The sequence below is a fragment of the Trachemys scripta genome, chromosome 11 (genome assembly GCF_013100865.1).
Source record: "Trachemys scripta elegans isolate TJP31775 chromosome 11, CAS_Tse_1.0, whole genome shotgun sequence".
Taxonomy (NCBI): Eukaryota; Metazoa; Chordata; order Testudines; family Emydidae; genus Trachemys; species Trachemys scripta.
The window spans coordinates 17,166,473-17,189,768 of NC_048308.1; the positions used below are offsets into that span (position 1 = coordinate 17,166,473).

The following is a 23,296-nucleotide window of genomic DNA, read 5'->3' on the forward strand; positions in this document are numbered from 1 at the left end:
TGGAGCGACCAGTATTCAAGGTGTGAGCATACCATGAATTTAATATAGTAGCATTCTGATATTTTCTGTCTTCTGATTTATCCCCTTCCTAATGGTTCCTAACATTCTGTTAGCTATTTTGACTGCCGCTGCACATCGAGCAAATGTTTTCAGAGAACTATCTGCAATGACTCCAAGATCTTTCTTGAGTGGCAACAACTAATTTCAATCCCATCATTTTGTACGTATAGTTGGGATTAATGTGTCAAGGTGACAAAGAACCCTAATTGTAACCCAAAGGAAGATTACGAACAGTTGATCCCAAGCATACGTCCCTGTGGACCAATGGTCTAAGCACAGCTGTCTAGTTAATCCACTTAGCCCTAGTCTACACTGGGGGAGGCGGGGCGGGGGGGGGGGAGAGAGAGGATCGATCTAAGATACGCGACTACAGCTACATGAATAACGTAACTGAAGTCTATGTAATTAGATCGACTTACGACTGCAGCCGCTCCCCCTCAACTCTGCTTGCGCCTCTCGTGGCACTAGAATACAGGAGTCGACAGGAGAGCGCTTGGGGGTCAATTTATCGCATCTAAACTAGATGCGATAAATTGATCCCCGCTGGATCCGGCAGGTAGTGAAGACATACCCTTAGTCTACTTAATGCTAGACACTTCATAGCTTGTGTAGGCTGACCTCAATGCACACACCATGGGCTTCCTCTCATTCCCTCTCTATGAGGTGTATGCGCACAATCCTCTTCTTTTTCAGGGATTCCCTGCAGCTTCCCTGGGAGGGTGGGGGGTGGATGTGTGTCTCTGCCTCTCATTCTACCTCTTCTTGTTACCACGGTCTGACATTCTCCCCCCCCAACCCCACCCCATCACTATATCTTTTTGAACTCCATTCCCCTCTTTCCCACCCATCTCCTCCATTCCCTTCAAGCCAGGGGGTCTGTGTGCCAGGGTCCTCCAATATCCCCGTGTGCCCCATTCCCACTCTCTTTCAATCCCACTTCATCCAGGCCAGGGCCTCTGGGTGAACCTCCTTCTGGATCACAGGGTCCCCCATTCTCTCCCCCATGGCAAAGACATAGCACTGTCCACACCAGTGCTTTTGTCAGTGAAATTGTCGGCCAGGGGTGTGTTTTTTTCCACACCCGACTGACAAAAGTTTTGACGACAAAAGTGCAGTGTAGACAAAGCCTTAGCAAATGTACAATAATTCCAATTATTCTTTATTGAAATTAAATGTATATGCACACACATGAATTTCTATATGCATAGTAAATTATCTTTGTAACCTATGATACCAGTGATTCTCATTTAGTACATACATAAGTAACACCTCAGTATATAATTTGAATGAAAAATACCTAGCATTGATGTACCACTAAGGTAGCAAACTTTTAAATATTTAAGAGTTAGGAAACTCCAAGAGTGATGTTTACTTACCACATTGTATGTCCTCTATATTTCATGCTTTGCATGAACAATAATGTCTAAATACAGGTAAAAAGGAAAATATTTATAGAATATATTTGAAATATATTTATAGAATGTGTGTGAAATACAACCAATTTAACATTTAATTGGTTAGTTTTTTAGCTCTAATGTTGCTTTTTAGCTATTTACCTAGCACAGCTTACAAACTCTGCAGTCTTTGCTAAAAGAGTTTGCAGGTTCCTTGCTGTGAACAAATGGTTAGTTACAAAAATGCTGTAATGCTCCTTAGTCTGGAGCCACTTTAAAAGCTCCACTACCCATTACTTTAAAGCCATTAAGTCTGTCAATCCTTAAGTCTCCTTCTGCTTTAGCAGCTTTGCTCTAACCAAACAGCTGTGCAATTAACCGGGTGTGCATACAGAGGCACCACATCCATCAAGCTTAATGGAGTTTTCTCCTGCATGTGCTCAACCTTTCATTTACAAATGTTCATAACTTAAATTGATTTTAAAGTATTTGTGTAACTACAAATCATAGTCTTATTCATTTATGCCAGACTTCAAATCCAGCATGCAAGTAAAAACTCAGGTCCTGAGCTATGACTGAGTTGTACTCAGCACAGTTGAGGAGGAAAAAGGTCAAAGGGGACTTTAAGGCCTGGTCTACACTAAAAGTTAGGTTGTGAGAAATCCACATCCCTGAGCAATGTAGTTAAGCCAGCCTAACCCCCAAGTTAAACGGTAGGGTGACTGAAAAATTCTTCCATCAACCTAGCTACTCCCTCTCGTAAAAGTGGATTACCTACCCCAATGCGAGAACCCCTCATGTTGACGCACACAGTGTCTACACTGAAGTGTGACAGCATTTCAAGTATAGACAAGCCCCAAGTTATTTCTCTGATCTGGGGTTGTGTGGCATCCAGTGCCAATTAGAACAATCTCAAAGCTGCTCTATTTTAAGACTGTTGCTAAAAGTCCCAATGGGCAGTTCCAGCACCCAGAGATCACTATTCAATAGAAGCAGCTATAGTTTTAGTTAAAATAGATATCAGGATGTTTAATTAACAAATGTGGTATTACTGCTGAAAGCAGCTTTAAACTTATCTATGGTAGAGCTCCCCCTGGTCAGGTGGGAGCTTTTTGGTAAAATTCCTTAGTATTCACACAGCTTACCTGAATCAGCTACACAAACACTGACCAAAACTGTAACTACTTCTATTAAACACAACAATATTTATGCACATGACATCAGTTAATTCAGTTAAGTTACAAGATGTGAGAGCATCTGAACTAGAATACAAAGGAAAACACTGATTTACACAGGATTCACAATCTTTTAGTCTTTATGTCTATAAAGCTGTTCTACAGAACATAGGATCTCTGTATGACAACCTACTCCCTTACTCTACACTAGTGGCTCTCAACCTTTCCAGACTAGTATACCTCTTTCTGGATTCTGATTTGTCTTGCATACCCCCAAGTTACATCTCACTTAAAAACTACTTGCTTACAAAATCAGGCATAAAAAGAAAAAAGTGTCACAGCCACACTATTACGGAATAATTGCTTACTTTCTCATGTTTACCATATAATTATAAAATCAACCAACTGGAATATAAATATTGTACTTACATTTCAGTGTATAGTATATAGAGCAGTATAAACAAGTCATTGTCTGTATGAAATTTTAGTTTGTACTGGATTCGCTTCTGCTGTAGACTTGTAAAACTAGGCAAATATCTAGATGAGTTGATGTACCCCCAGGAAGACCTCTGTGTACCCCTGGTTCAGAACCACTGCTCTACACTAACTTTCTTTCCTCAAAGCTGACAGAAAGTTTAGTTGCTACAATGGCCACTAAATGCCTTAATCTCTCTGTTATCCGTACGTGTATTAATCTATCCTTTCTGTTTTAACCACATGACTGTATTATGGCAGTCTCAGTGTGATGATAATCTTTCACCAACAGCTTCATATGGCAAGCAAAAACCCACAATAGCCACTTTGCAATGAATCACTTTCTCTTAGATGCTGTTTTGAACAATAGGCTCATGAACTAACTGTAAGAAGCTAGTTTACTTTAGATAGAAAACAAACTGTTGTTGCTCAGACCTGGAAAAAAAAAAAAAAATTGACCTTCAGGGAGAGGCCAATCCTGGAAATTTTCAGCAAATTACAGATGACTGAACACAGTGTTAGAATGGAAATTCTTAGGATACCTTAACTACAGTTGTTCCTGATGCCCTGCTATAATATTAAACTACAATTTACAATAACCAAATCTAACCAACTTCCCTGGAATTGGAGTTAATACCTCATTTATAAGGCAAGGCAGCAGTAACAACGCTGATACAGAACCTTTGATGCCACTGTGGATTACTGTGCCAGCAGCTTAAATCATGCTGATAAAGTCAGAGGGGAAAAATAGTCATCACCAGTAGTTTTATACTCCCATTAACTCATTCAAACATGGCAGGGTTTGCAACCCTTTCATTATAATGGATAGGGCCACCAAATTCATGGTCCATTTTGGTCAATTTCATGGTCACAGGATTTTAAAAACAGTAAATTTCATGGTTTCAGATATTTAAATCTGAAATTTCATGTTGTTGTAATTGTAGGGGTCCTGACCCAAAAAGGAGTTATGGGGTGGGGGGGGTCTCAACGTTATCGGGGAGGGAGGGGTTGCGGTACTGCTACCCTTACTTCTGCACTGCTGCTCGTGGTAGCTCTGCCATCAGAGTTGGGCAGCCAGAGAGCGGCAGCTGCTGGCCAAGAGCCCAACTCTGAAGGCAGTGCCGCCACGAGCAGCAGCGCAGAAATAGGGATGGCATGATATGGTTGTGACACTATATATTCATAGAAATATTATTATATATGATATGATTATGGCATAACTATGATGTATTTTATGCAAGATAGGTCATGTGAGATATTGAAAAGTTTATGATTTACTGAATATGGTTATCCTATTTGTATGCATGTATCATTTTGGTATCTGAAATTAGGAACATGGTCTATGCATCTATTACAAATGTGTTCACACCTGGGGAATGCCTACTAGGCAGAATGCAATCAGTGTAGAACGTTGGCTGGGAAGGGCCATTAGAGAGAACAATAGGTCTTAGAAGAAGCTAATCTCCCACCGGGGAGCCTTCCTGAGGATGCTACAAACAGCCTTTGAGTCATGGCTGCTGTGACCTTACAGAGATATGTGACCAAGTCACCTGGTACTGGACTCAATCTTGGAATACCAGGGTTTTTCCACTGACCGGGCATGGGAACCAAACTTGGAGACAAAGGATTCCCGCCATATGCATAAGCTATTTAAGGCAGGGGAGTGACCTCATTGTGGTTCTTCACTGACTTCCTGGCCAAAGAGACTCTGGGAAAGACCTGAGGAACAAGGACTGAACGGGGGGAAAGTGCTGGACCCAGGTTAGAGAGGTTTCTAGACTGTGAAAGGAATACCTGGGGTTTTTAAGCTGTAAACATGGGAAGCTGGCCTCTTAAGAATCTCTGCAACTGGCTTAAATCATCATTTAGGGTGAGAAGTTTCTACTCATATCCAATCTCTTTAGTATATTAAGCTTAGATTGCATTTTTGTTTAATTGCTAGGTAATCTGTTTTGATTTGTTTGCTATCCCGCATAATCACTTAAAATCTACCTTTTGTAGTTAATAAATTTGTTTTTGCTTTATCACAAACCAGTTTGGGAGAGTTATAACTTGGGGCAAAAAGCTATTGTATATTCCCTCTCCACATTGAGGGAGGGGACAAATTTCATGAGCTTACGCTGTACAGATCACTGTGCAGCGCAAGACTGTACAATTTTGGGTTTACACTCCAGACCGGGGTGTGCACTTGAGTAGCTGGGCAGTTCCTTAGCTGAAGCCTTCCCATGCAGAGCTGATCTCAGCATCTGTATACAGCTGCAGCTGGGTGTGTCCCTACTTGTATGTGTGCTGGAGGAAGCTTGAGGGCCTGTCACATCAGTGCAGTGTAAAGGGTGCCCAGGCTGGTGGGTCAAGAGGGTTCAGTGGTACACCAGTTCCAAGTGGCACCTCGGGGGAAACCCATCACAACGGTATTCCCACCCTTACTTCTGCGCTGCTGCCTTCAGAGCTGGGCCCTTGGTCAGCAGTCACCCCTCTCTGGCTGCCCAGCTCTGAAGGTGGCAATGCAGAAGTAAGGGTGGCATGGTATGGTATTGCCAGCCTTACTTCTGCACTGCTGCTGGGTGGGCGCCCGGCCAACAGCCAACGCTCTCCAGCCGCCCAGCTCTGAAGGCAACGCAGAAGTAAGGTTGGCAATACTGTGATCCCCTTAAAATAACCTTGTGACCCCCCTGGAACTCCCTTTTGGGTCAGGATCCCCAATTCGAGAAACGCTGGTCTCTCCGTGAAATCTGTATAGTATAGGCTAAAAGCACACAAAAGACCAGATTTCATGGGTGGAGACCAGATTTCACGGTCCATGATGTGGTTTTCATGGCCATGAACTTGGTAGGGCCTTAATGATGGACATAGGAGCAATGATGAAGAAGAGACCTTTTCCCTGTAGTGGTCTAAGAATAGATGATAATGAATGATGTAAAATGATTCTAATTCCATTTTGAAGGCATGTGATTTATTTACTCAGCTAAACTCAGCTCAGCTGAATCATTTAATTGCCAGCAAAAAAAAATTTAAACCCATTTTTCTGGCTGGTTGACTGAAACAGAGGGGGGCCAAGTTACTTGACCAAGGTTACACCAAGTCAGTAGCTCATTTTAAAATTAGAACCTAGAGTTTTTTTTTTTTTTTTCCACTGCTACACCACATGGCCTCCTGTGGTACAAACTGAGAAGTAGGGGAAAGCCCAGCAAAGAATTAAAAACAAACAAAAACAAACAAAATCAGCACCACCACCTACACCCTATACCTTCTGGGAAAAATAACTCGCAAATATTTTGACTATAAGTTTTAACAAATTACTAATTGCACTGGTTAACACCCTTGTTGGCAGTCTCAGCAGAGACTTCTAATGGAAATAGCAAGGAGACAAATACCCTCCTTACTCCTACCGAGGGTCCACTCCAGGAATGGACTGAGACTTTTTGGTGGGAAAGTTAGGGGAAGCTTGAACTGATATTGCCCATGGCACTGTGTGTTCTCTGGACTTCAATTCCAGGGCTGTTAATCCAGCATCTTTGACGGGCACTACATTGTTTTCAGCAATTCATTAATTTTTTTACAAAAATTAAAAGCAGAAGTGTATCATAGATCAATTTACAGTTGTTCAATCTCTTTTTAAAAGTGGAGATTAGATAGATATTCCCTTTGTTTAGAGAAAGACAAATATTGCATGAAAGCTGGAACATTTAGAATACAATATATTACTAATATGTTAATACTGTTAGACCACAGCAGATTATGAAAGTTCTCATTTTTCATATGTCAATACCAAAAAAGAGGAACTAGTTTGTTTACTGCCTGTGGGAATTTTTACAAGAATCTTGTTTATCTGGTATTAGATTATCATAGGTTCTTTTTGTAAACCACAGATGTGTCACCAGATGTTTAACACAGTTCTTGGACATATGCAAGCTTGCAGACAGGGGAAGCAAGGCAACTCAGAGTCAAGAGTTATGGGTATTCTTTCATATATGTGAAAGTACTACATGAATGCTGAGGTCTATATGCTGCCACAGGGGAAAAAGGTCATCTTAAATCTTAAATATTTTATGAGATAAAGGATATTTCATCAATTCATATTTGGGTAGGAAGAGACAAGTTGAAGGGAAGGAAAAAGACATCAAGAAAGATAGGGAAGCAACATGGTTATTATTAATCACTTATGTATAGCATTACATTTGCAAAAGGTAATGGTCACTGGCCCAAAAGAATCTTAGCTGGCATAAGACAATGAAGACAACAGTTGAAGTAAAGTAAGATAAAAAGGGATTACTGGGAGGAGAGCAAGGTATGAAGAAGTCCTGGAATGAGTTTAACAGGGCTTACGAGAAGGAGATTGGGAATAGAAATGAGGATTGGAATTGATGGAGAGGAAATGGCAGACACTTTGAAGAAAAAGATAAAACAATAAGCAACAAGGAGCAGGTAGAGCATAGGAAGAAATTAATAAAGTGAATGGGGTAAGATTATGTATGACCTTGAAGGTGAGGACAAGGTGCTTGAATTTCATGTGGTAAAAAAACCAGGAAGGCTGTGAGGGATGAGAGGAGAGCAGTAAGAAAGTTACACCAATCAAACAACTGACTTCCAGAGCGTAGGTAAAATGGTTTTGAACGTAGGGATAGTAAGGAAAACGGAGACAGTGCAAAGAGGAAGATGTGTCAGGATTTAGCATGAGAATGTACATGGGGGAAAGAGTAGAGGGAAAAATCAAAAACGATATGGCATTCTGAGCCTGGGAAATGGGAAGAATAGTGGAGATGTATCAATGGTGATTAGAAAGAAGAGGAAGAGACAAATTGGGAGGAAAATAAGAAATTCAGTTATATAAAGATAACAGCAAGACATTCAACAGGAGATGCCTGAGACAGAGCTGAAGATGCAAAACTGGACAAGGCTGGATGCCAGGGCTAGAAGGGTTTATGCAGGATTCATTGGCATAAAGGAAGCCACTAGAGTGGAGATGATCATATAAACAGCATAGCAGGAGAGAAAGCCCTTTTTCTTTCAAAGTATCCATTAAGTGCTGGGAAGAAACTAAACACAGACTGTCGTATGGAGACACAGAACACTTCACTTTGGCTCAACACCTGTAAACATCATGTATCCTGCTGGTAGTGCCAACACTAAGTGCCGCCAAACAAACACACATTGCTGGCTCTGTTTTCCCGTTGCCTTGCATCTAATCACCAGAAGCACTGTTCTAACCTTCCAACTCTGCTTCTGGGAGTGTATGGTATAATGAATCCTCCTCCTTCCCCTAACACATCAAAGGCTTTCACACTCTTACAGCTAATTACTGGGGGGCTACATTCCCAGTCACATGGGTAGTGCCAAGGACTGAACAGCAGCACCTCAAGTGCCACATGTTAAATATATTATTGATTGGTTCTATATCTTAACTTGTGGACATTCAGCTAAAAGACTTGTAAGTACAAAAAGTTCTACTATAAAATCACCTTTTCCACACAGACATATAAAGTAGCAGATGACCCAAAACTTGAAAGTCCAGTCAAGCTTAAGAAAGGAGGGCAAGGAGAAGAGACCTCTTTAGTTCACATTCATCATTTTAGCCTTAAGAAGAATACAAGCCAAATAACTAAATGTAAACAGCTGTAACACACTTGTTAATTGGAAACAATCTAATCATTGCCAAAAAATAAAAAAAATAACAAAAGAGCACAGCTTGAAAGGGACAACAATAAAGAGTAAATTAGACCAATTAAGTTCATAAAAACAACTCTCAACTTTCTCCCGCTCAGTAATCAATTTGCAACATGGAATTTATTTCAAATAAAATGTAGTTCAGAGCTTATATTTATTCTAGTTAAAAAACATTCTACTAGGCTGCAGATCTGCTACTTACGGAAGATAAAGACTGAGCATGTGCACACACCCCCGCCCCTCCCCGCAACACAAAATTTAAAAAGTGACCCACTATGCTAAGCCTGCCAGGCTTTTTGTTAGCTGGCTTGGAAGTAAACATAGGTTGTCTGTGGAGAAAGAATGCTGCTTCAGCAGTTCAGAATGAATTTCAAGCCTCTGTTCTATTTTATCTTTTGTAAGTGTAATGTATTCAACGCAATAGTGAACTGACAATTTAAATAACTACATTTTAAAACAAACGAAGCATTGATGTTAATGTGTGAAAATGGTCCCAACCCCTTGGAGTCATGGTTCCCACCATTGTTTACTTTGACAACAGGATATAATTGCTTACTTACTTGGCAGCAAACTTTACCATCTGCTTGCTTGCATGGTCTCCCATAGCCACAAGAGCCTGGACATTAAACTGCTGCTGACGTAGGACTAAAAAACATTGCTTTCCTGAATAAAAGGAGAAAAAAAATGCAGGTGTATTAAGGCCAAGTTACTCAGGATCTTTGTGAATGAGAAATGTTTTACTACTTTAAAATTAAGCTTGAGTTTTAACACAAACAAAACAAGGTACATATGCACGAGCATCCGAAATTGCAGATAAGCCAGAATGATCTTATCTCTAACATATGGAAAAAAAACCTTTTTCTATAAATAACAAAATCTGTTTTTAAAGCAACTTGAGTAAGATCACCGATATTTATACAAGATAGAAAGCTAGACTGAAAACTACAAATCACAAGAGGTCAGAATGGTTGTATGGATAACCACAGAGCATATCAGTATTCACTGATCTTTGATAAAGTTACCCTTTTTAATTTTCTGATATTTTCCAAACAATTTATTTGTGAGAACGACCCTACTGGTGCAGTTGCCTTTTGACACTGCTTCTAAATCTTAATTATTTTTAAATACCAGAAGTTTATTCATAAGTTTTACTTTTCCTAAAGTTTCTCCCACTTTTATTCCCCAAGGTTTCACTTTACATGAACCACAGGTAAATCAAGCGTCTTCTCTAGTCTATATCACTTTAAAATAAGTCAAACAAATAGTCTCTCTCTCCCTCCCCCCTTCCTAAATTTATTCAGTTACTGCCAAAATTAAAGAATAAATGAAGTGAAAGGCATCTAGGTCACTACAGACTTGCTCTGGACAATCACTGAGAGCAAAAAAGTCTCGATTTTACATCATCGGGATTAAACATCAGCACACACACACACACACACACACACACACACACACACACACACACACACTCACACACACNACACACACACACACACACACACACACACACACACACACACACACACAGAAAGAATATTGATTCTGGAAGAGGACAAGAACCTTAACAGTTAAAAACCTGAGGGAAATTCCTAGAAGATCAATTTATTAAATCTGGAATTTAGGGAATAGATAGCAAGACAACGGTAGTAGTTTGCATAGAGTACAACAATGCAGTTTGTTGATTTCTGAAATGCGTCTCTCTCACTCAGTGAAGTGAAACCCACTCAAACCGATTTAACTGACAGTTGCAACAACCTGGCATTTCTTTTCACACTTCTAATGAAAATTTACTGAATTTAATCTGCAGCAAAGTTTATGATTTTAATTACATTTTGTTCAGACACAGAGTGTTAATAACACACATTCCATTGTTTTAACATTCCTTGACAAGATGCGTCAACACCCTTTTAATACTCAGCTCTGACTCATAATGATCCATTAAAATTGTTGAGAGTGCACCTGCTAAAAGCCAGATGCTTCCCTAAAAATTGTCACTGTCAGTTTGTTGGTTACCTACATTGCAGAACACTAAAATCAACACATTGTCTATATGTAATGGGGTTTTATGGCTTGCTGTACCCCTAAGGGCAGCTTATCAACAATAGGAACCCTTACTGGTGTTCCTCTGCTTTGGCCACCATGGGTTTCAACTGCCTGGATTCTTAGCTGGTAACTGGTGGTGTGTTCACCTAACTGTTTATGATAGTCAGGAACCTACCTCACTTTCCTGTATGGTTTCAACTATCTCCAACCTGGTACTTATCCCTATGACTAGTCTGATACCTGGTGAACATACTATTCTGACACCTCAGTAATGGATGAGCCCACAATCAAGGTACACTTTATTTACAAGGGAAAACAGAGGAAGCATATAAAGGGAAGGGGAAGATGGATTTGGAGTGGGTACATCAGTAACACCATATAACCCACGAGTAACACTATCCCATAGGGTGGACTTTCCTAGAGTCACAGGTCCAGTTTATTCTACACTAGTTGGCTCCTTAACGTGGAGGAACCCACATATCTTGATAAAAGTACTTGTCCGTAATATCTTGGCTACAGCAATAGCACACACTGATCTTTCGTGGGGAATGCCTGTGCATATCAAGTGAAATGATCAGTTACCACTAATACGTTAGTGTTCCCTTTGTTGTTAGGGTCTAAGGACAGAAAGTTAATACACACAAAAGATATATGGGTCCCTTGTTTTGGATGTTAAGTGGGCAGATGGGTAAAGTCTTCTGAGCTAAACATTTGGCACAATCCTTAAAATATTCCTCTATGTTCCTTGCTAATGTGGGCCAACAGAACCGTCTTCTTACCATCTCAAGTGTCTGGGTCTATCCCAGAATGCCCTCCATCATGCAAGGACTTCAAAACCAGGTCCCTGAAATCTCCTGGCAACACTAGATGATGATAATGATGAAGCAAGTCCCTAGTCTCTTGACATAATAGGCCTCCTTTCAATGTTTACCAGTCTCTCTCAAGATCAGTTTGATATCTGGTCGTGCATTCTGTATGATATTCACAGGTCTACCTAGCCTTTTGGAAATCAGGATCACTTTCAGCCTAGGATCTCTAAAGCTGGGCACTGGTGGTACCTTCCTGGTGCAATCTGTGTAATGAGGTAAGATCCAGGTGCGTGGTATTTGTACACCTTAGATATAGCACCAGGAGGGGCTCTAAGCATGTTGATAGCCCTAATCTGGTTCATGACTGCATCAATAGGCCAAGTCTCAGCCATTTTACACAAAGCTCTCACTCCAGCATCTGGGATGTCAATTCATGGTCTGGCAACCTCCCCTCAGGTGCCCTTCAGGATAATGCATCAACGTCCAAGTTCACATGTTCTGGAAATCACAGGTGGCCAATGCTGTTAACCACCTAAGCTCCATGGCATCCAAACGGGACTTCAGGATATAAAGTTAAAGGATTGTTATATGTATGGACTGTGAATTTCACTCCATAGAGATAATTGTGGAATCTCGCAGTCACAGTCTCTCAGTCACCCACTTTGATGCCAAGAACTCTGGACAGTTCTTCTCTGACAATGCTAGACTCCTACTAGCATAGACAACTGGTCTCCATACATCTGGATATTCTTGGTAGAGAATCCTCCCAGTCCTTCCATACTAACAGCCACATGTAGCAGATACCTATTTTTTTAGTATCACAGAAGCATGTGTCAGTGCATTTATAACATCCAAAAAGTGTTCTTACAATCAGGAGTCTCCCAGTCTCCAAAGGGTTGACTCTGTAGTAGTTGGCACCTACATGCAGAGCCCGACCTTTTCCGTTAAGATTTCATTTAAGGGTCGACAAAAGCAGAAAATCCTTCTACAGATAGCCTATAATAACTTTAGAACCTCAAGATTCTTTCAAGATTTTGGTCTTGGCCATGTCATCATAGCTTTCAGCTTATCTGGATCTGCAGAAACTCCATTTTGAGAGACAATGTGCCCTATATACTTTACTTTTTCTTGACAGAACTGGCATTTGTTTAGAGAGAGTTTCAACCTTTATTCCTGCAGGCAGTCCAACACTTTCCACAAGGGTTCTTCATGCTCTTCCAAAGTGTGCATGAACATTACCAAGTCATCCAGATGCACCAGGACTTCCAGAAAGTTCACGTCACTAACCATTCGCTCCATTAGCCTCTGGAACGTGTCTAGGGCCCCTGATATTCCCTGGGGCATTCTCAGAAATTCGTAGAATCTGAGTGGACAGACGAAGGCTGGTTTCTATACTGGGCGGTTCCATGGGTATCTTGATAGTATCCGCTTCTCAGATCCAAAACAGAAAAGTGACAGCTTCCTATTAGGCAGTGTAAGGCATCATCACTCTTGGGGTAGCATACTAGCCAGGGATTGTACATCTATTCAAAGCATGTTAAGCTATGCACGTGCATATATCCCCATTCTTTTTTTCTAGCCACAACAAATAGGAACGGATAAGGACTTCTGGAATTCCTGATGGTTCCTTCGGACTTCCAACTCCTAGATACATTTCTGAACATTTTCTACATCAGCAGATACTAGCTTCCTTGATCTCTCAGAGAAAGCCCTATCATCATTCAAACAAAAGTGATGCTCAACTCCCTTAGCACAACCCATGTCCCACTCACAAGTGGGGAACACTTGGGCTCTCTGCGCTAGTTTCCATTTCAATCTCTTTCACATTGGCAGAATCAGGGAGTTCCCGAAGTTCAACATCTCTTGGTCAGATATGAGTATGATCTTCCTGCTGGACAGGATGCGATTGCAGCCAAACACCTCTGACTTAACACAGTTCCCCAGGGGACAGTGTTTGAGTGCTTACTTTCATTAGCAACCAGTAGCTTTACTGACATTTTTGTATGAGATGACATTTTGGTCAAAGCTAATGGCTAATTACAAGAATAATGTCCTAATTTTAATATTCTGAATTGCACTGCATACACAAATATTCTCAGTTCAAATCATGCATTAAAGGACTTCAGAATTATAACTGCAGATTTAATTTGCAATAACGTAGCTCTAACATGCAGCTACGGACAATTTAAACAAGTCTCAATAGGTAAATGGAGAGCTTCTGATACACATTTTGTTTGAAAGAAACAAAACAGTCAATGCAAATATGAAAGTAAAACAAGCACCAAATAGTACTTAACGTTAACATCGCAATGATGTGAACACTAAAGTCTTTTTACCCTATTATGTTGACCGCAGAAGTTCTACTCAATGTACTTGAGATTTTCAGAAAACAGATCACAAAAAAATTCCATACCTCAGGGACGGAAGGCGAAAACAAAGGAGACAAGTAGGTATGTAGGGAGAAGCTTACTTGTGTGTAACACAAACAACATTAAGAGACTGCTATAAATTAAAGTCTTCACAGCTTTACAGTTAAACAGAGCACTGCAGAGATAAATGTACTGTGGTTTTATTTATAAAATATGCCTTCACAAACTAACAGTACAAAGACAAATCTACTTCTTTTCAGTGATATATCTATATCTATCAAAGATAATCTTCCACAGATAAATTATTCCTATTCTACATCCATCTACATCCAAAATACCAATGTTTTGTAAGTGTTAATTTTTACTAAAAAAGGAACACACCACTATGGAGTTGCAAACAAAGAAAGGTGATCAGATAAAATAGATATTGAGAAATGTTGATTTATGGTTTAAGAAAAACACACAGTTCAGAACAGATACATAGTAACCATGCTAGTAAATATTTGCGGAGAGGACGGTAAACTAAATAGGAGGACATTGATTTGCACAAGTTAGAAACAAAAATCTAGCAGTTTTACTAAAACCAAAAGTGACAAGTTGTTTGCTACAGACTGATGGGAGGCTGCATTACAAAATGATTCCAATATTTTTGTCACAACTAATGTTGGTTTGGCTTGTTCTTATACTCCACAAAATGTTCTCTTTTCTCATATCAACTATTTCTAATCACACAAATGATAAGTGATCAAACAAATTTCATTGCTGGGGATGATTAAAACAGCACAGTTAAAAGAAAATAGGAAAAATCTGAACTTCTTCCAAAGGGCTAAACCATGTGAAACAAAATATCAAAGAGGAGTCGTGATCATATCTAGTTCAAGATTAGATGCCTTTTGAGATGAGACAAAGGGAAAAGGAAAGCATCAGGATGCAAGAAAAATATTTAGGTTTATAGTTCTTTTCATGTATCAAAATCTTTTGATGTTCCTTAAAACTTAAAGTTCATGAAGAGCTTTAACAGCCTACATTCAATCACTTTCACATGTGGAAATAAGGTTTGTCCCAGAATAAGAACGTCAGTGTTCAAATCAGATACTGTTATAGCCAAGACAAAATCTCACTAAAAGATATGGGTAAAAAATAATACAGGGCAGCCCAATGCAAGAGATCCTACACAAGGAAAAAGGTTTATTTTGAACATTTGTTAGTTCATTGGAGTTGCAGTAGGGGAGAGCCTAGGATTTAACTCAGCTAGCTCAAACATATTACCTGCCCTGTCTAAACTAGGATTTTAAAGCATATATTTTTTCCTAGTGAAAATAAGGCCTTAATATCTAAGATGCTTCCCATATAAGATGTTCAGGTCTCCATCAGTGTAGTGTGGAAAAAAAAAAAAAAATCTTGCAATAAGCTGTGCCAAAAAATCTGGTTTCAATCTTGTAAGGTGTCATATTTTCTTATAAGCCTCTATATAATTACTGCATCTCTCAAAATAGAACAAGGGCTGCGAAAAAAAATTAAATATTTTCTATTAAAAAAATTGAATGTTTTAATTTTTACCTAGGGCCCTCTACCCATTCTCCATTGGGGGAAAAAAAGTGAGAAAAGGAAGGGGGAAATCAGAACCAGAAGAATTGACAACTGACCATTTTTAATTTTGTTTTGATGAAAAAATTTCAGACGTTTTCCACGTTGTTCAAAAAGCCATTTTTCTTTTTAGACAAGCTTTTTGATTAATAAATTTGACCAACTCTAAATGTAACATTGTATTCATTTGTGGATATAGAAAGACAAATAATAAATTCTTCTCTTCACTTGTGTTCTTCAACTTTAAGGACCCAGGACTTAGGGCATAGTTATGTCGGTGTAGCTAAGTTGGCATAACTCCATAATGTAGATGCAGCCAACACCAATGGAATGGGTTTTTCTGTTAGTATAGGAACTCTACATCCCTAAGCGAAGTTAGCTATGTTGACATACTGCACCTACACTGGAGATTAGGTTGGCAATGCTATCATGGTGCTGTCTGCACCCAGATTGTCCCACACAGAATTCTCTCACCCCACACCCGGATCCCCCCTGGTTGAGCCTGCCTGCTCCACACCTGATGCACCTGGCGCAGAGCCGTGGATGTTTCTGGGGCAGGCCCAGGCCTTGTGCTGTATCAGCGTTGGGTGCAGCCTCACTGCTGAGTCCGTGTCCTGGGGGTGGGGAGGCTGCAAGGTGACCTTCCACGTTTGTGCAGCCCCTCCTCACTGCCATGCTGGAGGCTCTGCATTTATTTATTGACTAATAAAACTTGCAGAATTTTGCAGCATTTTAAAATTGTGCGCGCAGAAATTTCAATTTTTTTTTGTCGAAGAACACACTCAGGAATACAATTATAGAACTCAAGACAGATCTCCCTAAATTTAACTTTTTTAAATGAGAACAAATTAAAACTTTTAAAAATGATATAAAGAGAGTCTAATTGTCTTAAGGTTATTTTTTGATCTGAGGGTAGGACTCTGACAAAGCAAGAGAAACCAGAACAAATTCTCTCTCTCTTTTATTATCTCCACAGAAAGATTAACTAAACTGGTTTCTCAGGGAATTTCTTGGACTGAACTCTTCTCCCCTCTTTGCCTTCTGCATTTTTTCCTGTTCTCAGATTACTATCATGTGTAATTTCTGAGGACCGTTTTCTTTATGTTCTTTACTCACCAAATCTGGGGAGGACTATCAATTCTCAACAGAATAGACAAAAACAGCTGAAATCAACCCAACAGTTGTCAGTGTCTGATGTAACCTGAAAGGCCAAAGCCTATTTCAGTTTGCACATGGCAAACGGTTCTCAAGGGAGAACTACTGGTTCCAGTGAAGAAAAATGGCTGTCAGCCTTGTGTGACAGCCCATACTACTCAGGACCTACAGAGGACTTTCCCTTTCTCTCAGTTGAGAAAGGTGATTTTTTTTTGTTTTAATTTGAAGTTTTTTGGTAATTTGAAACTAAAATGGTTTTGTTTTCTTTAGAGGACAAGATGGCAACAAAAACTAAGCCATAAGTTAATTATTCAGTTTGCTGAGTGATTTTGGTCTGTGCAGCGATTCGGAATGCGATTCAGTTTTACTTAGAAATCTGAATGTTTATGTAGCTGTGAAAGCATGTTTTAAAACAAATTTCTAAAGTTCAACTAAAATAGAATGACTAAGATTGACTTTTTTAAAACTCTTGGATACCGTTTGCCTATGAAGTAAATTTAGTAAAACCAATGCTACATACAGCAAAATGTGTTATTTCAGTACAGATTCCAGTTTAACAAAGAACAACCTCAGAGTCTCTCTTCTCCCAAAGATTTTAAGGGGGAGAGGGAGAGGGCGGTGAGAGAGAGAGAGAGAGAGAGAGAGAGAGAGAGAGAGAGAGAGAGAGAGACTACCACTGTCTCAAATTATCACTCTGGGCAGCAAGATGGCAGCTGCCATACTCTAATTTGTATTGTTTTTACGATAACTAAAATTTAATGTGAAATAAGTGCCAATAATTGTTTTGAAAAAGGATAGTGAAACACTGGAAGTAAACTGGTATTTTCTTGTGAGACACACTTTAGAATGTTACTTCTCTCTGATGAAGGAGACGTAAGGAAAATACAAAATACTCAGTTTATTGTAATAACAAAACAAGAAAAAACTTGGATGCATCTCACCTTTAGCTCTGCTTGTATGAATCCTGCCACGAACCCAAACCACTTCATCAGCTTTCTCTACTGTCAAGTCATTTATTCGAACCAAAACTCGATCTGTATCAAATGAAAAAGTTATTTTGGTATGTTGAGCTTAATATAAATATTGTTTGTCATTGCATTCTGAACACTAGACTTCTCTACTGTACTTGCTCATCTTTGTATGACAAAACCATTACTAATTAATGGGTGTTAAAAAGCATAAAAACACCACAATCCCATTTGCAACATGCCATGAATTGTTTTGATCAACTAGCTTTAAGATGGTTCAGGCTAGTGTATAGGTTGACTTGTAATTGTCATTGGGGACAAGGTCTAAATGAGTTTAGAGATTAGTAGAGTAGGTAGAAAGTCGTGCTGGACATCAGTTTCTAAACTCTGTTGATTAATTAATGCTTTTACAGCTCTTTGGAGACATAAAACCTTATGAGGTAAATTATTTTGCAGGTGTACTTGCAAAAAAGCATGAACCAGAAACACTACAGAGCTATGGATTCATAAAAAATTCTACATGAGCAAACCCAAACTTATATAACTCAATACTGACACGGAGGGCCTAAATAACTTCAAAAATATGGCCCAGGGTGCTGTGGAAGAACAGGGCTAATGCCTTGCAAGTGCAATCTTTGTGTAACATACAGTCTTTTACAGGTCTGACAATGATCGCTTAGAGTCAGAATTCCCACATTATACTTTGGGAGTTAAGTCCATTGATCCTTTCAAAAACCGCACTAGACGTGTTTCTGCATCTTTAGATGCTTAAATATCCAAAGAGGCTGAATTTTTAAAAGATATGTCTACACAGCCCGGGGGAGTGACCCTCCAAGCCTAGGTCGACAGACTTGAGCTAGAATGGCTCATGCTAGCACTGTAAAAATAGCTGTATAGACAGCACTTTGAAGTTGCATCTCAGGCTCTCGAGCTTAAGGAGGGGGTGGACTTCAGAGCCAGAGCATCACTGCAAACCACACATTCAAAGCACTGAATATACAGCTATTTTTTAAGTTCTAGCCAACCGAGGCTCACTCACACCGGCTGTGCAGACATAACCTACAAACCTAGAAATTTGTATACCATCTTTGGGCTGGTGCTGAAGTGCCATGTTATATTAACTATAGCCAAATGGAGACTGGGAAATAGAAAGGAAAAAATTCCAAGAATGAAGGAAGTGACAAGGAAAACCAAAAGCCATTCTGAAAATTAAGGCTTTGTCTAGATTAGGATTTAAAGATGCGGTGTTAGATCACATTAGCGAACATACGCTAACATACATTATAAAGTCCAAGTTCCTCCTAGGCTTTACCAGCTTACTATGTGTTATACAGTGCATTGTCTACACTAGACTTTCATAATGTGTTCACTAACATGGTCTAACGATACAAGGGACATTCATAAAGATAATGGTTTAAGTGTCTTGATTAAAGTGCAATTTTGGAAGCAATGAATATTGCTTTTAAGTTTTAAGCCATCACTACTTTGGAATGAAGAATGGAAAGTCAGTTAAGAATGAGAACTTAACTTACTACATGCTTCTGTGCATCTCCTAAAACTCTAAAGACCGACCACATGTATTTATTTTTTAAATTCCTATAAATGGGAATTGTGTGTGGTCAGTCAAGGGCAGAAAAAGGCCCATAAAGCAGCATATTAAAGTATTGGGGAAAATATTTTTAAAATAAATCCATAGTTAAAGGGATTAACTAACCAGACAACTGACATTTCACACTGCCGCAAACAGTTAATACGGTAACTCCATGAGAATAGATTTATTTCTACCTGTCTTCTCAATTGTACTTCTTCCTAATTTCTTGGCTGTAATTTTGCTGAATAATGTTGAGCACTCACTTATTTTTAAACAGTATCTAATGTTCAGTTACGGTATAAGTAACCTTTTATAACCCAAAAATTCTAGCAACAACAGCTATTCATTCATAGTTGATATGTGGTTAAAACCACTATTCATTAAAAGGGATAATAGTTTTTTCTTCACAAGAGAGATGTTATACGGGCAATCTAAGATAACACAGAGCTCCATCCCTGCTTCTAGGATTCTCCATTCAGTGGGATCCACCTTTTTCAAATACCAAATTTAATTTCCCTAACTAGAAACTCGATCATCCCTACTCCGAGTTTCTCTTTCCATCAGAACTCTCCCATCGCTTGCCCACTCAAGGTTACTGTCCACCATTCTGAACTCCTCTCTGCCTTTGAATACCTTTCACAACTTGCCTGCAATGGTATTATTCTCTATTGGGTTAGGATTTAATTTCTGGGATTTAAGTTTTTGGTTTGGAAAATCCTTTTTTCTTTTTGACATTAAGATAGTTCTGGGTAACACATAGGTCATTTCACCTAAAATTCTGTTAGCAACACATTCATAGTTGTTTTGCAATTAGCACTACTCCCCCAGATAGGAAAGAACTAGTCATTCCTTTACAAATAATAGACACATAGAAACAAAGAGCTACAAAATTAAAGCGCACAGAGGACTCAGATGGAAAATCTACTCAGCTGGACAGGGTGTTATCCAGTAACAGCTCCCTATCTTCGCATTTCAGCATTGCTATTGCAAATATCCAAGTGGTACAACCTCTAGTTTCCAGCACTTCTAAAAGTTTGATATTTAGGCAGAACTAGAATTACGTTAATTTAAAACTGCAATGTTTCAAAGCTACAACTTTAACATAAAGACAGACTGATGTGTCACTCTTTTTACAAATCTCTAATGCATTAGACATGACCAGCAATCTGCATTAAATTAACATTTCTAAAAGTTTACTGTACACAATGGTCCAGCTTTCAGACAACTCACATTTTGCTATGAATTTTTATATAGTTTAAAAATGAATTTGAATTATTTCACCTTACATAGAAAGGGTAATAAAACAAGATCCAAAGAGAGGAATAATAAAGAATACACTTCTGGAAAAATAGTTAACAGCTACTTTTGTAGCTTGTTGCTTCTCTAACATTTATAAAATTCACCCTTCTATCCTCTCTCTGCTAACATGCTGATTGTTCATGCCAGGATTTGTTCTTGCCTTGCATGACTGTAACCCTGACCCTCATCTCTCTTCAAGGCATCCAAGAAGTTGTAGCTAAAACAATCCTCCCTTCATGCTGTTCCAACTATGTCCCCTCTCCCGGGAGTCCCTTTAATGGCTGTCTTTTCCCAGATCAAACTCAAGCTCCAAGTCCTCACCTTCAAGGTGCTACACATTTTTGCTTCTGCCTACACGTTAACCTTTATTTCTATCTACTGTCCTGTTCACTCCCTAAGTTGTACCCATTCTTTTCACCTTGTTGTTCCTTCAGTCTCTTCCTCCCACTTGTGCATCTATGCCTTTTTTCTATACTGTGCACTACACCCAAAACAGCCACTTCCTTTTAGGATGACAAAAATCCTTACCTGTTGTTCAAAACACTATTAAATTACCTATTATCCACTAAGTCCACTCCAGCTTCACCTTATTCTAAACAAGGAAAAGTTTAACCAATAAAACAAGCTGTATCAACTGTACAAGTCAATCTTTATTGTAAACCAAGCTCTTTCATTCCCTCCTTTATCAGTGTTTGTCCAATTTAGATTGTATATTCCTAGAGGCAGGGTCTGTGCCTTCTGATATTCCTATGGTACTGCATAAATAAAAAAGGCAGAGAGTGGAAGATGACTTATGAAGGTTGAGTAAAAAAAGCTGAAATTCAAAGGCTGTAAAGATGCAAGTAGTTACAGCAAGGGGAAATGGGCTAAAGGGAGGGAAAGTCAATTGGGTTTAATTAGCAATCATAGCCTGAAGCAGACAGGAAAGATTCTAAAGACATGATTTAATGGGATGTGAGAACATCAAATAGCCGCAGGGTTGCCAACATTAGCAGAAGAGAAACTGAATTTATAGAGTTACAACCAGGCCATGATTGAAGGAGAAGATGAGTTTGAGATTAGTGTAGCAGGGAGGAATACCTATGAAAATGTTGTGTGAAGTAGCAGAACAATTTTGACTTAGATTTGGGGAGAAATAGGAATCCATGAATATAGTGGCATGATAATGGTCCTGTTTCCTAGACTGGGAGAATAAATTGGCTGTATCATTCTGCACCTTTCGGGCTAATTGTCAAGTGACTAATGATTTTGGTTCCTCAACTAAGATGTCTCAAAACTTGGGCACTAAAAAACTGAAGTATTCAAAATCACTTTTGAAAATGTATGCTACTAAATTTAAGGAGAAGCAATTTCATTAAACAAGTTGGGAAGTGACTGAGGGTCAAAGAAGGATGTATTCTAGTAATGTTCCAAGATAATGAACAAACGTAGAGACATGAAATATGGGGGAAAAATATGTTTGGGGTCAAGGGAGCTAAGTAAAAACCCCAGTCAAAAACAGCCAAAGACACAAGCCAAAAAGGACTTTTTAATCCAGGTGAACAGACAGTTTCAGAATCTAAACTTAGAGTGGGAAGTTAGTGAGGAGTTAGAAGCCAATGGATAATATGGACAAAAAGAAAGGCCTTGACCTAATGGTGATAGTCAAGGATAAAGATACCACCACCCCCTCATGAGGAGAGGGCCAATTTCTTTGGTTCTTGACAACAACCTAAAGGCACTTCATAGGGAAAAGTGAAATGAGAGACAGTGGAAAAGAAGTATTCAAAGAGGAGTGTGCTGGATAAATAGCATGAGCAACAGTATTCAATGTCACACAGATCAAGTAGGATGTGTACAGACTAATCCATAATGAGAGGCAAGGAAGAGACAGTATTAGTACTCCACAGTTTACCATATTAAGACAATTAGATGTTTTTATACTGTGCCCTTCCAACACATAGTGATCACCAAACACTTTCTTTAAAGTACAAAAGCTTTTAGCAGGGAAGTGACAACATGGTTCAACTGTAGGGAGAATATTGTAGAGCAAACTACAATTGTAAGGACTTGTGAGAGGATCTGAACAGCTGAACATGTAGACAAGAAAGTCCTTTTCCACTGTTTTTCTTTTAAACAAATATTGTTTCTCCTTATAAATCCCAACTTTTCTCAGGCGCGTTGGTTCTGTGGACCTTGTAATCTGAAGAAAACATTTTCAGATAAGCATATACAAAATGTCCTATTTTTCAGTGAGGCAAAATCTGCAAATCCTCAGACTGGGATTTTAAAAGTAAGAGAATTTCTGGGGGTGAGGGCGTTAATTTTGATGAACTAAACAAAGTTTTCTTTTTTCCTACTTGAACTCATCTACTGAAGAACTACAGCACCGGGCACTCTCCTGCCAAAGCATGAGTTGATGACCATATGGCCCCATTACAGATGTGTCTGTAAGACTCTTTTGGGCAAGAACATGGCTATTGACCTTAAGGAGTTTGCTCTAATTTATGACAGAGGAACCCTATTCCATGGTTTGTATGTCTTCAATATACATCATTTAATCCACCTGGAAATTGATGGGTCTGCAGCTCTTCCCACGCTCTGAGGGATCATATAGGAAATCTAGGATCACAGGTCTGCAATCTCTTCTCGTGTAAGGTAGGACAATCTGTCCCTTGTCATGCTTTGTTTATGATGATCCCTAAAAAAATCTGTTTCTCTGTAGAACA

At 39.2% G+C, this 23,296-nt stretch overlaps 1 protein-coding gene across 1 annotated transcript in view; it reads right to left on the bottom strand.

Annotated features, from left to right (window-relative positions):
• Positions 1-23,296, bottom strand: part of DARS1 (aspartyl-tRNA synthetase 1) — a 68,983-nt gene that overhangs the window by 40,428 nt on the left and 5,259 nt on the right. The window contains exons 3-4 of the mRNA XM_034785732.1: positions 17,672-17,764; positions 9,328-9,430 (exon numbers count right to left, since the gene is read on the bottom strand). Coding sequence (XP_034641623.1) covers positions 9,328-9,430; positions 17,672-17,764 — 196 coding nt within the window. The remainder of the gene's footprint in view (positions 1-9,327; positions 9,431-17,671; positions 17,765-23,296) is intronic.